At 48.0% G+C, this 14,557-nt stretch overlaps 1 protein-coding gene across 1 annotated transcript; it reads left to right on the forward strand.

Annotated features, from left to right (window-relative positions):
• Positions 1-4,161: 4,161 nt before the first annotated feature.
• On the forward strand, positions 4,162-7,310 carry LOC141988595 (apoptosis-associated speck-like protein containing a CARD). Its single transcript, XM_074954444.1, has 2 exons — positions 4,162-4,498; positions 7,024-7,310. Exon 1 carries the CDS (start codon positions 4,232-4,234, stop codon positions 4,493-4,495), a length of 264 nt encoding a protein of 87 aa, XP_074810545.1. The 5' UTR covers positions 4,162-4,231; the 3' UTR covers positions 4,496-4,498; positions 7,024-7,310.
• The last annotated feature ends 7,247 nt before the right edge of the window (positions 7,311-14,557 follow it).

A 14,557-nucleotide genomic window follows, 5' to 3' on the forward strand; every position in this document is an offset into this window, starting at 1 on the left:
GTCAAACTACACCTATAGCTGCAAGCCACAGCTCCTGTCTCTGCTCAGGCACCAAAACCTTCCAGATAAACCAAATGATGGAATAACATAGCGCAAAGGAGTCACGGTGGGCAGGTCTGGTTCCACTGTGTATAGGCTGGCTAAAGTGGGACTGGGGGGGAAAGAGACCAGGGCACAGAGACATAGTGAGAGAAATAGAGAAAGAACAAGAGAGAAAGAGAGAGAGAGAGAGAGAGAGAGATCAGAACAAGAGAGCACAGAGAAAAAGAGGTAGAGAAAAGGAAACAGGGAGAGAGAAATTTAGAAACTGCCACTCTACACTTCTAACTCGAGAATAAGTTCTAACCCACTGTTCTAAATTTATAAACCACCTTTCTACTATTGGACACTGCCAGTTAAATAGCGGAACTTGATGTTCTACATTTAAGAATCCACATCTTTTGATGGATAAAAATAGCCCAGGCTTTTTCTCACATCCCAAAAAATTATCGTGACCCAGTTCTTAATGCTACCCCCTCCAGAGTCTGATCTCACTACCTCTCTGTAATCTCTCCTTGAGCCTCCCTTTGCTGTATCTATTGTCTCATAGATTCCCGTGCCAGAAGGAACCATTGTGATCGTCTAGTCTGAACTCATGTATAACACAAGCCATACAACCTCTTTAAAAATAATTCCTGTTTGACCCAGAGCAGATCTTTTAGAGAAACGTCCCATTCTGATTTTAAAATTACCAGCAATGGAGAATCCACCATGACCCTTGGCAAATTGTTTCAATGGTTAATCACCCTCACAGTTAAAAATGGAGACTTTATTTCCTGTCTGAATTTGTCTAGCTTCAAATTTCAGCCATATTTTACCTTTGTCCACCAGAGTGAAGAGCCCATTTGTCCCCCATCTAGTAACTTACAGACTGTGATCAAGTCACCCTTTAACCCCCTCTTTGTTAAGATAACTAGATTGGGCTCCATGGCAAGGTGCTCTACTCACCACAGGAGAATGCCTCTTCCTGGTCGCTCTGGGGATTAGCTCTGCAAGGCCAACGTCCCTTCGTGCAGTTGCATGCCATTGCTCTCTCTCAGTCTGCAGCCCCTCTCTCGCTGTAGGAGCTACTGCTGCCTCTTTATGACTCTGCCCTGAGGGTGCTCAGCGTTCCCCCCTTCCAGGGTAGTGTCCTTCAAAGTTTCTTCTGTTCAAGTGGCATCCAGCAGTCCTCTCACACTGTCATTCCCACAATGGTCCAGGCAGTCTTCCAATTCACTATCCTGCTGGTGCCACGCCCCAGTGGCAGGGAGGGTAACCCAGGCCCATCCTCTACTCTGGGTTCCAGTCCAGGGACCCTACAACACACAGCCAAGGTTCAGTCACCAACCTTGCTGCTTTCCCCCCAAAGCTGCTTCCCACAATGTGGTCTTCTCCACCCTACTGTCTTCAGGATTCCCTTCCCGCCAGGCCCCCAGGGAGCTACTCTTTCCCTGGGTTCCCTCCTTCCCTCTCCACTACCCAGAAGGCAACCACAAACTTCCTCGCAACAGCCTTTACCGTGGCCAGCTTCCCGAATTTATTCTAGCCCTGCATATCTCTGCTCAGATGAGCTTCCTCCTAATTAGGACTTTCCTCTCACCCTTAATTCCCTCATCTTGCTACCTAATTGGCTGATAGGGCCTGCCTGGCCCACCTCAGCCCTCTCAGAACCAGTGTGGGGGAGTGTATCCTATCACAGGCTCCTTGAGTCTTCACCATAAGGCATGTTTTCTAGGCCTGTAATCCTTCTTGTGGCATAGTGGATGGGTTAGTTAGCCCTGGTCTACACTGCAGGGGGAGGGATCGACCTAAGATACGCAACTTCAGCTACAAGAATAGTGTAGCTGAAGTCGACGTATCTTAGGTCGACTTACCTCGTGTCCTCACAGCGCGGGGTCGACTGCCACCGCACCCTGTCGACTCCGCTTCCACCTCGCGCCGCAGTGGAGTACAGGAGTTGATGGCAGAGCAATCAGGGATCGATTTTTATCACGTCTACACTAGACGCAATAAATCGATCCCCAATAGATCGATCACTACCCGCCGATCCGGTGGGTAGTGTAGACGTACCCTTATTAGTGTGTTCCCATATATTCCTTCCCCAGGGCTTTGCTGCAAAAGTGCTTTGGACACCGGTATCTCTATGGAAAGTTAATCACTGCCAAGGGTCCTATACTTCCTCTCTCTGAAAACCCTCAAACTCGCAGTGTCAGTAAAAAAGCTGCTAAATGATCTAGGAGATGGGAGAAGAATGTAATTGAATTATCTACTGTAGAGCAGTAGTTGGTTTAGGGCCTGATTCTGAAGGGTGTAACTGAAATCACTGACTTCAGTCGTGTCACTCCAGTTTTGCCCTGGTATAACCTAGATCAGTTGACTTAAATGGAGTCACTCCAGATTCACACCAAAGTAACGGATAGCAGTTCAGATCAATACACACAGAGAAGTTCTAGTGAGGGCTCCTCTCAGATGCTAATTATGTATATTTCCTTTCTTCTTTCTCCTAAACCTTCCTTATGCTTTTCTGCTCTGCAACAACCAAAGCCAGTGTAGTGAGCCTAGTACCTAGGGAAAATTGGGGAAGATAAGGCTGTTCTGAAGGGCTGTGGATTTTACAAGTTACGCAGAGTTGAGAGTGGCCAGTACATGAATGGGACAGCAGCAGCTTTCAGCAACAGCTGTGACAGACCACAGCTAGTTCAGGTCACTGGGCCATTCCTCATTCACCTTCCCGAGCCCCAGGATCCCCAAAGAATTCTCTCTCTCTGATTCGAATACAAAACCATTAAAATTTTCAAATTGTTTCCCCTTGTTGTTCTCTTTTTCTCGCAAGTTTTAGCACCAGATTGGTGGACCCTGGAAACTGAGGCTATGTCTACACAGCACTCTTGTGGGTATAACTTTCGTCGGTCGGGTGTGAAAAAAACCACACATACAACCGACAAAAGTTTCACTGACAAAAGTGCTGGTGCGGACAGCACTATGTTGGCGGGAGATGCTTTCCCGTTGATGTCGCTCTCGCCGCCCTGGGGGTGGTTTAATTATGCTGGCAGGAGAGCTCTCTCCTGCCGGCACAGAGCAGCTACACGGGAGACCTTGCAGCCGGACAGCCGTGCCGCAGTAAGGTCCGTAGTGTGGACATAGCCTGAGGCTTGGTCTACTCAAAGATTTTGAGGGGGGCTAGCTGTTTCAGTTAGGAGGGTGATTTTTTACCAAAATAGTTATCCTGGTACAACCTCTAGCGTGGATGCAGTTATACATTCCCCTTCCCATACAGGAATAAACAATACCACTGCAATCGCCTTTTACTGATCAAACATTCCCAACACTAGTGAGGTTTGAGTATACAAGTATAGTTTAAAAGGTACAGCTCTTATGTGTGAACAAGTCCCTCAGTGTGTCCCCACTAGTGTGACCAGATGTCCTGATTTTATAGGGACAGTCCTGATATTTGGGGCTTTTTCTTATATATCCGCCTATTATCCCCCCACTTCTGTCCCGATTTTTCACACACGCTATCTGGTCACCCAGAGTGGGTGCAGTCCTGGCAGCAGAGGGGAGGACTCCACACCCTCCCCTGCCCATGCACTTCAACCTGCCCTGGATACCTGACACTCCTGTGTATCCTGCAGAATGGATGCATGCAGACACACGCACACACGCTCTCTCTCTCTCTCGCAGTGTGCCCATCAGATGGATAGTCAATCTCTGTGGCCCACTCAGCCCGGGGAAGACGTTTGACCAAGGGAGCTGCTTTTCAAACGTTCAGCTTGTGCCTGTACATTTTGCTCCCCTGGGTGAAAAACAAACAAACAAAAAATTAGCATCAAACCCTAAATTATCACATTTCCCTAGGAAATCAGTCTGGGTAGCGGATAGCTTTAAAAGAGCTCAGATAGCTCACAGAGTCTGCCAAGGCTGACTAGTCAGAAAGAGAGAGGGCAAAGGAGAAAGGCAGTTTCAACCCCCGCCCCCCAGCTCCCTAAGGGGCTGATGAGTCTCTGATAAGGCACATGGTGCAATATCCACAGGGATTTGGCACACGTTACAGAAAGCCAACATGCCCTGGTTTCCAGGAAATCATTTGCTTTTCAGAGCATTGGTTCTCAGTGCTGCCCTGCCTTGTGGCTAGGGGAGGAGACAGGGGAGGAGACACAGGAGGAGGAAAAAGGAGAGTTTCGAAGCTGTGTTGGCTGCCACTGCAATACGAATGAGCGCACGGGACCGGCTGGAGAATGTCCTGGAGGAGCTGGAAGAGATGGACTTCAAGAAGTTCAAGGTGAAGCTGAACCAGGCCCAGCCGCCCTCGGGCTGCAGCAACATCCCACGGGGTCGGCTGGAGCGGGCAGACTATCTAGATGTATGCAGCCTGATGATCAGCTACTACCTGGAGAAGGGAGCCATACAGATGGCCAAGCAGGTGCTGGAGGACATCAACCAGAGGCACTTGGCTGCCAGGCTGGAGGGGGTATAAGAGGTGAGGGGATCTGACTCCGGATTTGGCCCACAACCAGCGTAATTTCTGCCCACCTCTGGCTCATCAAAGGCTTTGTTGCTTTCACTTTCGATTTCTGGGAGGGAGGAAGAAGGCCTCAAGAGGGCGATGCTGTCAAGCTGATCCCTGCTCCAGGGAACATCTCTGCTAAAAGCAGGGTAACTGGCTGGGTTCTCAAAAAGAAAAGGAGGACTTGTGGCACCTTAGAGACTAACAAATTTATCTGAGCATAAGCTTTCGTGAGCTACAGCTCACTTCATTGCGATGAAGTGAGCTGTAGCTCACGAAAGCTTATGCTCAGATAAATTTGTTAGTCTCTAAGGTGCCAAAAGTACTCCTTTTCTTTTTGCGAATACAGACTAACACGGCTGCTACTCTGAAACCTGGCTGGGTTCTGAGAAACTTTTCCCTATAGGGGGTGCCGGCTACTATCCAATCTCAGATCAGGGGTATTGGCTGGCTTAGCAGGGAATGGGATATGGGGCCTTTGCCCTTAGGGGTTGCCAGTTCCTATCCATCCCCTGATCGAGGGACTGGCTGGTTATGGGGGTTGGGGAATGAGATACGGGGCTTTTTCCCTTTAGGGGGTGTCAATTCCAATCCTGCCCCAGGGCAGGGGGAATATGTGGCTAAGGGTGTTGGGGAATAGGATACCGGGTCATTTCCCCTCAAGGTGGTACCAGTTCCAAGCCGGCCCTTTGTTAGTTCTGAAAGTTATTCGCATGTGAAGTTTTGGAAACGGTGAGAAAATACTTAGGTTGTCCTAGTTCAAGCTTCTAGTGCCAGGGTAGTCAATAGGTGGACCATGGGCCAAATCTGGACCGCCAGATGCTTTTGAATGGACCCCAAAAAAATTTATTTACTTACCCACTCTTGAGGACCATACTCCTTTAGTGTTAAAGGCTGGTTGCTTCTGCAGGTGTTTGTGTGATGAGATTTAAAATCAAGGCTTTGATCACCCGTGGCCAGACAAAAATCCTGTGACACTTTTTTGAAAGCCCAGGCTCCCAGTCAGATCCCAGCTCAGGAATTTTCATTCTGACTTCTTAAACTCTTCCTGCAGTTTCCCCGAAATATAGGCTTCTCCTTCACTTCTTTCCTATAGCATGGCCATGTGGCTGTTAAACAGTTTCACTCCAGAAATGGCCATATTTCAGCACTGCATGAGCAATCCCTGTGTAGTGTTGCTGTGTACTTGGCTTTTAGCTGCATGTCCCACCCCAGAGGTGGCTGCACTTCAGTACAGTTCCCTAATTTTTGGCTCCTAAAAAGCTCGTGCTTCAGGGTTTCAAACCGTCTCCTGCAGGGGTCATGAAGGGACATTCCCCCGCACCCCATCCCAATGTATTCTGGAGTTGTTTTTTTTTATCTCCTTCCTCTGAAGCATCAGGGATGGCCAAGGCTGGAGATGGAAAACAGAATGGGGAGGGCCCAGGCTCTGAGGCGAAATCAAGCATTCTCTCTCCCAGGTGCTTGGCTGGCTGGTTCTTGCTCACATTCTCAGAGTCTAACTGATCACCATAGAGAAAGTCGGGAAGGAATTTTCCCCCAGGACAGACTGGCAGGGACCTTGGGGGAAGTTTCACCTTCCTCTGCAGTGTGTGAGTACAAGTGACTTGCCAGGATTATCATAGAATCGTAGGACTGGAAGGGAACTCGAGACGTCATCTAGCCCAGACCCCTGCACTCAAGGCCTTGTCCTAACCTCAGAAGTTAATGAGAACAATTTTTCTCCCTCCTCCTTGTAACAACCTTTTATGTACCTGAAAACAGTTATTGTGTCCCCCCCTCAGTCTTCTCTTCTCCAGACTAAACAAACCAATTTTTTCAATTTTCCCTAATAGTTCTTGTTTTAGACCTTTAATCATTTTTGTCGCTCTTCTCTAGACTTTCTCCAATTTGTCCACATCTCTCCTGAAATGTGGCACCCAGAACTGGACACAACATTCCAGTTGAGGCCTAATCAGCACGGAGTAGAGTGGAAGAATTACTTCTCGTGTCTTGCTTACAACTCTCCTGCTAATACATCCCAGAATTATGGTTTTTGTTGTTGTTTTTTCCAACAATGTTATATTGTTGACTTGTTTGCTTGTGATCCACTATGACCCCCAGGTCTCTTTCTGCAGTATTTCTTCCTAGGCAGTCATTTTCCATTTTGTATGCGTGCAACTGATTGTTCTGGATATACCTGATTATTTGGGTACATCTCACTTAAATCATTTCCCTGTCATTGCAGGGGCCTCGGGCACTGGAGCACCTCAATCCCTTCTATTCTCTGCCTCTGGCATATAATAGTCTAGTCTCCTGAGGGCTGCAATACTTTGGTCTAATGACAGTTGTTGGGTGCTGGCTGGTGTTGGTGGCCTGTAATAAGCAGGAGGTCAGACTAGATGATCCAGTAGCCCCTTCTGGCCTTAAACTTTATGACTTTATGACTCCAAAGTGCTTCGTGGTTTGCACAATGAAAAATGCTTTGCTAATCACTTCCTACTAAATTCTCCCTACAGGGGAATCTAATGAAAAAGAAAACATCCCAGAGAACAAAATGCACTTTTCCCTCTAAAGAGCTCCAAATCCTGCCACACAGAGACAGAAAGAAAACTCATGATCCTGCCACCCACCTGGGTCTCTCTGCACATGCCCATGGCCAACGATGAAGATCACAGAAGCATCGCAGACACCTTTCTCTGCCACTTCTGCCATGATCCAATTCCTGTCTCGGCGTCTTACGGCTTTTGCTTTTCCCTGCTCGGGATGACCACAGATTTCCAACATGCCTATTTTTGAACAAATAAAGAGATATTTTTACAGTTGTTACTTACCGTTGTTATTTTTATGGTCCATTTAGCGCTGGGGAAAGGCAGACCCTGGAGAGTGAATCCTGTGTGTACGCCCAGAGACAGTACAGCCTGGCAGCAGCAGGGAAAATTTCTGCTCCACCACGCCTCAGGCCTGCCCTTGAGGGACATCAATCATGGGAAAGGGGAGTTCAGCGCTCGTGGCCTGTTCAGTTCCTCAGCCTGATTGCAAGTAAGGGGGAAATAGAGATGTGGACTCCTGTTTTGCTAGGAAGTAGGCCCCGCTGTACTCATTTCACAACAAATGACTTCCCAGTGGGAACAGCTTTCAGTCCCCAACTGCTCTATGGGAGATTTGAAACACTGGAATAAGTGCCCTTGTGGTAAAGGGCCCTTTATCTCATTCCCTACTCCAGCCAGCTAACCAGTCTCCCAGCTTAGAGTTACATTAGAGGCTGGTGATGTACAGGCGAATGGGTCGTATCCCATTTGCTGCTCCCTCAGCCAGCCCTTCCAACCTGTAGGTAGATTGGTACGCAGTAGGGGAAAAGCCCCATATCCCATTCCCCCTCCCGCCAAGCATACCAGTCCCCCCAACCTGGGGCTGGGTTAAAACTAGTGCCCTAGAGTTCAAGAGCCCCATCTCCCATCTCCCAATCCCCATATCTCCTAGATGTTGCAGGGACTGGCGGGGTCAGGCTGGCTTTCAGAGGCAGGAATGGAACCCAGAGTTTTTATATTACACTCACCTACGCAGTTGAGCTCTGAACACAATCCAAGTGTGTATATTTTTTTCCCGTGCAACTTACATATTTTACGTTTCTTCCCCTCAGATTTTGTTGTGGTGGTTCATTTGGTTGCTAAATCGAGCCACCGAGTTGCATTTTGTTTTGCATACAGTGAGGTTCATGGTCAGGGTGTGAGTGTCACAGTCATGGGATGGCTGGGGAGAAAGCTCTGTCCAACAAAGCCACAAGTCTCATCTTTGAGGCTGAGTCGTGACTCCCTCTAACCACTGGACCCCATTCCCCTGACACAGCCAGGGGTAGAACCCAGGAGTCCTGATTCCCAACTCCCTCCCTTCTCAGCCCCCTGCTGTAACTACTGCATCCTGCTCCCCTCCAGACCCTATGCTTTACACTGTTGTGTGAGTCTAGTGCTTCTTGCATACAGATATCCCCCTCAGAGACACCCCAAAATATCTCTCTCAGAAACACCCCAATATACAACCTTGGGAGACCTCATGATAGGAACCTTGAGTGGCCCCCGATATCTCCGCTCAGAGACTCCAATGCCTCCATCAAAGACCACCCCAATACCCACATGAGGGCTTCCTGAAAGCTCTCCTGAGGGACCCCCTAGCCCTACTAAGGACCCCCAACAATCCTCCATGGATCCCTAATATCTGCTTCAGAGACCCCCCCTCAAAAGCTCCCTGAGTGCCCAACCCCTCAAAGATGCCCCCAATATCCCCAGTGAGGGGCCCCCAATATTCCCCCATGGACCCTAACCCCCTCAAACAACCCCCAAATCCCTTCTGAAGGGGTCCCCAATGTCCTCCTCAGAGACCCTCCAGTAGCCCCCCCTGGGGGGGCCACAATATTCCCTCAGGGGCCTTCCTCCCTCCCCCAAGGTCCCGCCCTTGCCAGTTAAAACCGTTAAACTGCCCCTCCCCTGCCCTGTGGAACTCCTTCCTGCAGTGCAAGGCAGAGGGGGGAGGGGCAGTAATGGCCCCAACTGTCACTGGGGTCAAGAGGGGGCTGACTGGGGGGGGACACATTGGGATAGCCTCTCAGAGGGTCCATGAGTGGGAATATTGGGGCTCTCAGAGGGGTCTGTTTTGTGGGTTCATGAGCGGATGATATTGGGACACTAAGGGAGCTATTTAGCAACTCTGAAGGGTCTATGTTGGGGAGTAAATGAGGAGAAGGTATTGGGGGCCCTAAGGGAGCCATTTAGGCTGTCCCTGAGGGGTTTATTTTGGGGGTGCAGGAGGAGAGACATGGGGGGGCCTATGGAGGGTATGTTTGGGGTCTCAGAGTGGTGAGTATAGGGGGATCCATGAAGGAGGATAGTGAAGGAGTCTTTGAGAAGGGAATTTTGGGGGAACCCCTGAGTGGGATTTGTGGGGAAGGGCTTAAAGAAGTGTCTCAGAGGGGTCAGTATTGGGGGAGTCCATGCGGGGAGGTATTGGGGTATCTCTGAGAGGTTAATATGTGGGGATCTATGAGGGCAGATATTGGTGGAATCCATCCAGGGAAAATATTGGGAGTGTCTCTGGGAAGTCAATATTGGGGAATTCTTGAGAGGGATATTGGGGGGACCCTAAGAAGGGTATATTTAGGGGTCTCAGAGGGTAGTATTGGGAGTCCATAAAGGAGGGTAATGGAGGGGCTTTCGAGGAGGAATATTGGGGGAGTCCCTGAGCAGGATATATTGGGGTGGGATAGTGGGGATGAGGAGGTTCCTGGGTGGGATGACAGATGCAAAACTGGGGGGGGGGGGGCAGAACAAGAGGAAAAGGAAAGAGGCCAAAACAAGAGGAGCCGAGAGGGCTCTGTCTACATTTTTAAAAAAGGAGATTGGGGGAGAGTTTGAATTCTTCCAGAAATAGAAAAAAGAGAACTCTAGAGAGAAAAACAAAATGCAGAGAAAATGAATTAGTGAGAAATGGAGACAGATGGAGGTGAAGCAGACCACACAGGGAGGGGGAAAGAAACAATATATCAGAGTGAATGGATCTAACTGATTCCTCAATTTAACTGCACGTACAATTCAAATACACATAATGAAAGCATATATCTGTCTCCATTCCTGGACCTTAAGGCTTTGTCTACATTCAAAGGCTTTGTCTACAGGGAAAAGGTTATAACGATATAGTTACACAATTATAGTTATACCAGTATTACCCCCTGTGTGGACACTAAGGCTATGTCTACACTGCGCACCTTACAACAGACTCAGCTGTGCCACTGCAGCCACGCCATTGTACGGTGCACTATGTGGCCGTTCTTTATCTCTCTCCTGGCTACAAAATAAAACCACCCCCAACGAGGGGCGGTAGCTTCACTGACGAGAGCGCGGCTCCTGCCGACGAAGTACGGTCCACACCGGCCCTTTTCATCGCTAAAACTTTTGTTGTTCGGGAGGGGTGTTTTTTTCACACCCCTGAGCGACAAAAGTTTTAGTGACGAAAGTGTCAGTATAGACAAAGCCTTAGGCCTTGTCTACACTAGAAAGGGTTTGCAGAACAAGAGTTCTTTTGCTGGTACAGTTTATATACCAGTTCCCCAAAATGAAATAAAGCTGTAACAGCAAAACTTTTAAGTGTACACCAAGCCCTATTCTGGGATAAGAGTGACTTTTTGGGGGGGTTCAGTTTACACTCCTGCCCAAGCAGCATAAGCTAAACTGAAAAAAGTACTCTTGTTCTGGAATAAAAGGTCTGGTCTACACTAAATAGATATGTTGGCATAGCTATATCAGCTAGGAGAGTGGAAAAATCACACTCGCAGCCAACATAATCCCCCAGCAAATCCCCCAGTGCAGACACAACTATGTTGACAGAATGAAGTTTCTATCAGCTTAGCTAATGTTGTTCAGGGAGATAGTGGCTATGTCTACACTACAGCAGCACAACCAGGGCAGTATAGCTGTGCTTCTGTAGTGCCGTACTAATGTATATGCTTCTTACAAGACAGAAGGGGGGTTTTCATCAATGTAGTTTAATCCACTTCTCTGTGAGATGTTCGCTAGGTCAGTGGAAGACATAGGCAGAGCGTCCACATGGTCTGTTATACTGCTGTAACCATTCTGGTTGAAATTCACACCTTAGTTTATATCAAAAGAAAGTTCCCATATAGACAAGGCCGAAGTTGCACCTGTTTAAATCAGTTGAAATTTAATTTAAATTTTAAATTTAAACCAGTTTAAAAACTGGTTTAGCATTTGTCTACACAGTTTTTATAGCACTTTAACTATATCAGTTTGAAATCAGACTAGTTCCTAAAGTGGGTGCAGTTATTCCAGAATAAATGTTTTATACCAGCATAGTTTATTCTTGTAAATTCAGGGGAATAAGATATACTGATACAAGATGCAGTTATACTGGTATAAATGTATCCACACTAGGGTTCATACTATTTCATTGAATGAAAAAATGTTACCCCTAACCAAAATAGTTAAATCAGTACAAAAACGGTGTGTAAACCAGGCCTCATACCAATGCAAAACACAGTGTGGACCCTCTTAATCTGATTTAAACCTGGTGTATATATATATTTAGTTTAAATTAATTCCTTACCGAATTAAGATAAACTGATATGAAGCCAGGTTTAAATAGAATGAAGAGTATCCACACTGTGATTTGTATCAGTTTAACTAAATTGATTTAAAATAGACATAAAAACCAGCACAACTTTGAAAGCGAGCCTAGGAAGCTGCTCGCTTTCCCTCCATACATATCCCTACAGCATTTATCTATCTATCTACATTTCCACATTCTAGTGTATTTCTTTCTAATCCATCTCTCTCTGGTATTTCAGGGAGCAGTGACTGCAGCATCCAGTTGTCAACCTCTCACGGCTTTTCTACACACAAACTGGAATTGAAATTGCTTGCTTTTTGTTATTTCAGTGTAAATCTCTGTGTGTGGTCACTCTTAATTCAGATTAAGAACATCCTATTTTGATTTAACCTCCCCTCAAATGAGGGATAGAAATATAGGCCTGGTCGATGCAAGGCAGCTTACGTTGACCTGACTATGGAAGTGTCTACACTTAAATTTCGCTCCTGCCAATGTAACTGCCCCGCTATGCCAACTTAGTCCTGGTCTATGCTACAGATTTAGGTCAATGTAAGGCAGCTTATGTTGACCTAAGTCTGGAAGCATCTACACTAAAATGTAGCTCCCACCGATGTAACTCGCCCACTACACCAATTTAATAACTCCACCTCCACGAGAGGCGTAGCACTTACGTCAATGTAGTTAGGTCGACGAAGTGTCACTGTAGACGCAGCATTGCTTACATCAGCTGTTGCTGCCTCTCAGAAACTGCCCAAAATGCACCACACTGATAATATAATAGAGACAAGTGCTCCTGGTGAGGGAGCGCACCACTGACACACGGAGCATAGTGTGGCCATGCAAAAGTGATTTAATTAGTGCGGTGGCTGTATGTCGACGTAACTTAGGTCAACATAATTTTGTGCTGTAGACACACCCTTAATAACTCCACCTCCATGAGAGGCATAGAGTCAATGTCAATGTAGTTAGATTGACACGGTATCAGTGTAGACACTGCATTGCTTACACCAACTGTTGCTGCCTTTCAGAAGCCATCCCACAATGCCCCACGCTGACAGTATAATCAATACAAGAGCTCCTAGTGAGGACTCGTACTGCCAACACAAGAAGCAAAAAGTAGATACACACAAGCGATGTAATTACTGTGGAATGTTAGGCAGGGATTCAAAAAAGAACTAGATAGATTCATGGAGGATAGGTCCATCAATGGCTATTAGCCAGGATGGGCAGGAATGGTGTCCCTAGCCTCTGTTTGCCAGAAGCTGGGAATGAGCGACAGGAGATGGATCACTTGATGATTCCCTGTTCTGTTTATTCACTCTGGGGCACCTGGCCCTGGCCACTGTCAGAAGACAGGATACTAGCTTGATGGACTTTTGGTCTGACCCCGTAGGGCCGTTCTTATGTTCTTATCATAGAATCATAGAAGATTAGGGTTGGAAGGGACCTCAGGAGGTCATCTAGTCCAACCCCCTGCTCAAAGCAGGACCAACACCCACTAAATCATCCCAGCCAGGGCTTTGTCAAGCCCGGCCTTAAAAACCTCTAAGGATGGAGATTCTATCACCTCCCTAGGTAACCCATTCCGGTGCTTCCCCACCCTCCTAGTGAATATTCTCCTGTTCATGTCTACACTACCACTTATGTTAGCAAAACATACGTCACTCAGGAGTGTGAAAAAACCCACACCCCCGAGCGACACAAATGTCACCAGCATAAGAGGTAGTGAGCACAACGCAATACTGACGGGAGAGCTTCTCCCACAGACATAGCTAATGCGGATCGTAGGGGGTGGTTTAATTATGTGGCTAGGAGCACTCTCTCCCTCCCGCTACAGGGCAGATCTTACAGCAGTGTAGACGCAGCCTTAAATTAAGCTGACTTAATTTTGTAGTATAGGTAGGGTGACCAGACAGCAAAGTTGAAAAATCGGGACAGGGCTTGGGGGGGTAATAGCCACCTAGATAAGACAAAAAGAACGAGGAGTACTTGTGGCATCTCAGAGACTAACAAATTTATTTGGGCATAAGCTTTCGTGGGCTAAACCCACTTCATCAGATGTATGTAGTGGAAGATACAGTAGGAAGATAGATAGATATATATATATATACAGAGAACATGAAAAGATGGGGGTTGACATACCAACTTTAAGAGACTAATCAATTAAGGTGGGCTATTATCAGCAGGAGAAAAAAAACCTTTTATAGTCATAATCAGGATGGCCCATTTCAAACAGTTGACAAGAAGGTGTGAGTAACAGTAGGGGACAACTTAGCATGGGGAAATAGTTTTCAGTTTGGGTAATGACCCAGCCACTCCCAGTCTTTATTCAAGCCTCATTTAATGGTGTCCAGTCTGCAAATTAATTCCAGTTCTGCAGCTTCCCGTTGGAGTCTGGTTTTGAAGGCTTTGCTGTTGAAGAATTGCCACTTTTAGGTCTCTCACTGAGCGACCAGCGAGGGCGAAGTGTTTCTCCCCTGGCTTTTGAACGTTATGCTTCCTGATGTCAGATCTGTGTCCACTGATGCCTTGGCGCAGAGACTGTCCGCTCTGGCCAAGGTACGCGGCAGAGGGGCCTTGCTGGCCCGGGTCAGGGCGGTGGATGGGCAGGCGAAGGAGCCCCCTGGCCCATGCGGCTGGGTCCCCGGACGGCGCCCCTTGAAGAGATCAGCGGGCAAAGCGGCACCGGGGTTTTGCTGCCAGGCTCGGCTGCCAGGGTCGCGACAGGGCCTCACACCTCGGGGCTGTCCCGATGCAACCGGGGCGCCTGGGGTCCCCGGGCGCCCGGGCAGGGCCGCAGGCAGAGCGCGCCCCGTCTCGCCCGCGGGGAGGCCGCCCCGGGGGCCGGCGAGGCGCTTCGGCCGGCCCCGCCCTGGGCCCGCGGGGCGAGGCCTGTGTCGTGCCGGAGGCGCCCGGCGAGAGCCCAGAGCGCAGCGC

The sequence above is a fragment of the Natator depressus genome, chromosome 6, assembly GCF_965152275.1.
Source record: "Natator depressus isolate rNatDep1 chromosome 6, rNatDep2.hap1, whole genome shotgun sequence".
In the NCBI taxonomy this organism is placed as follows: Eukaryota; Metazoa; Chordata; order Testudines; family Cheloniidae; genus Natator; species Natator depressus.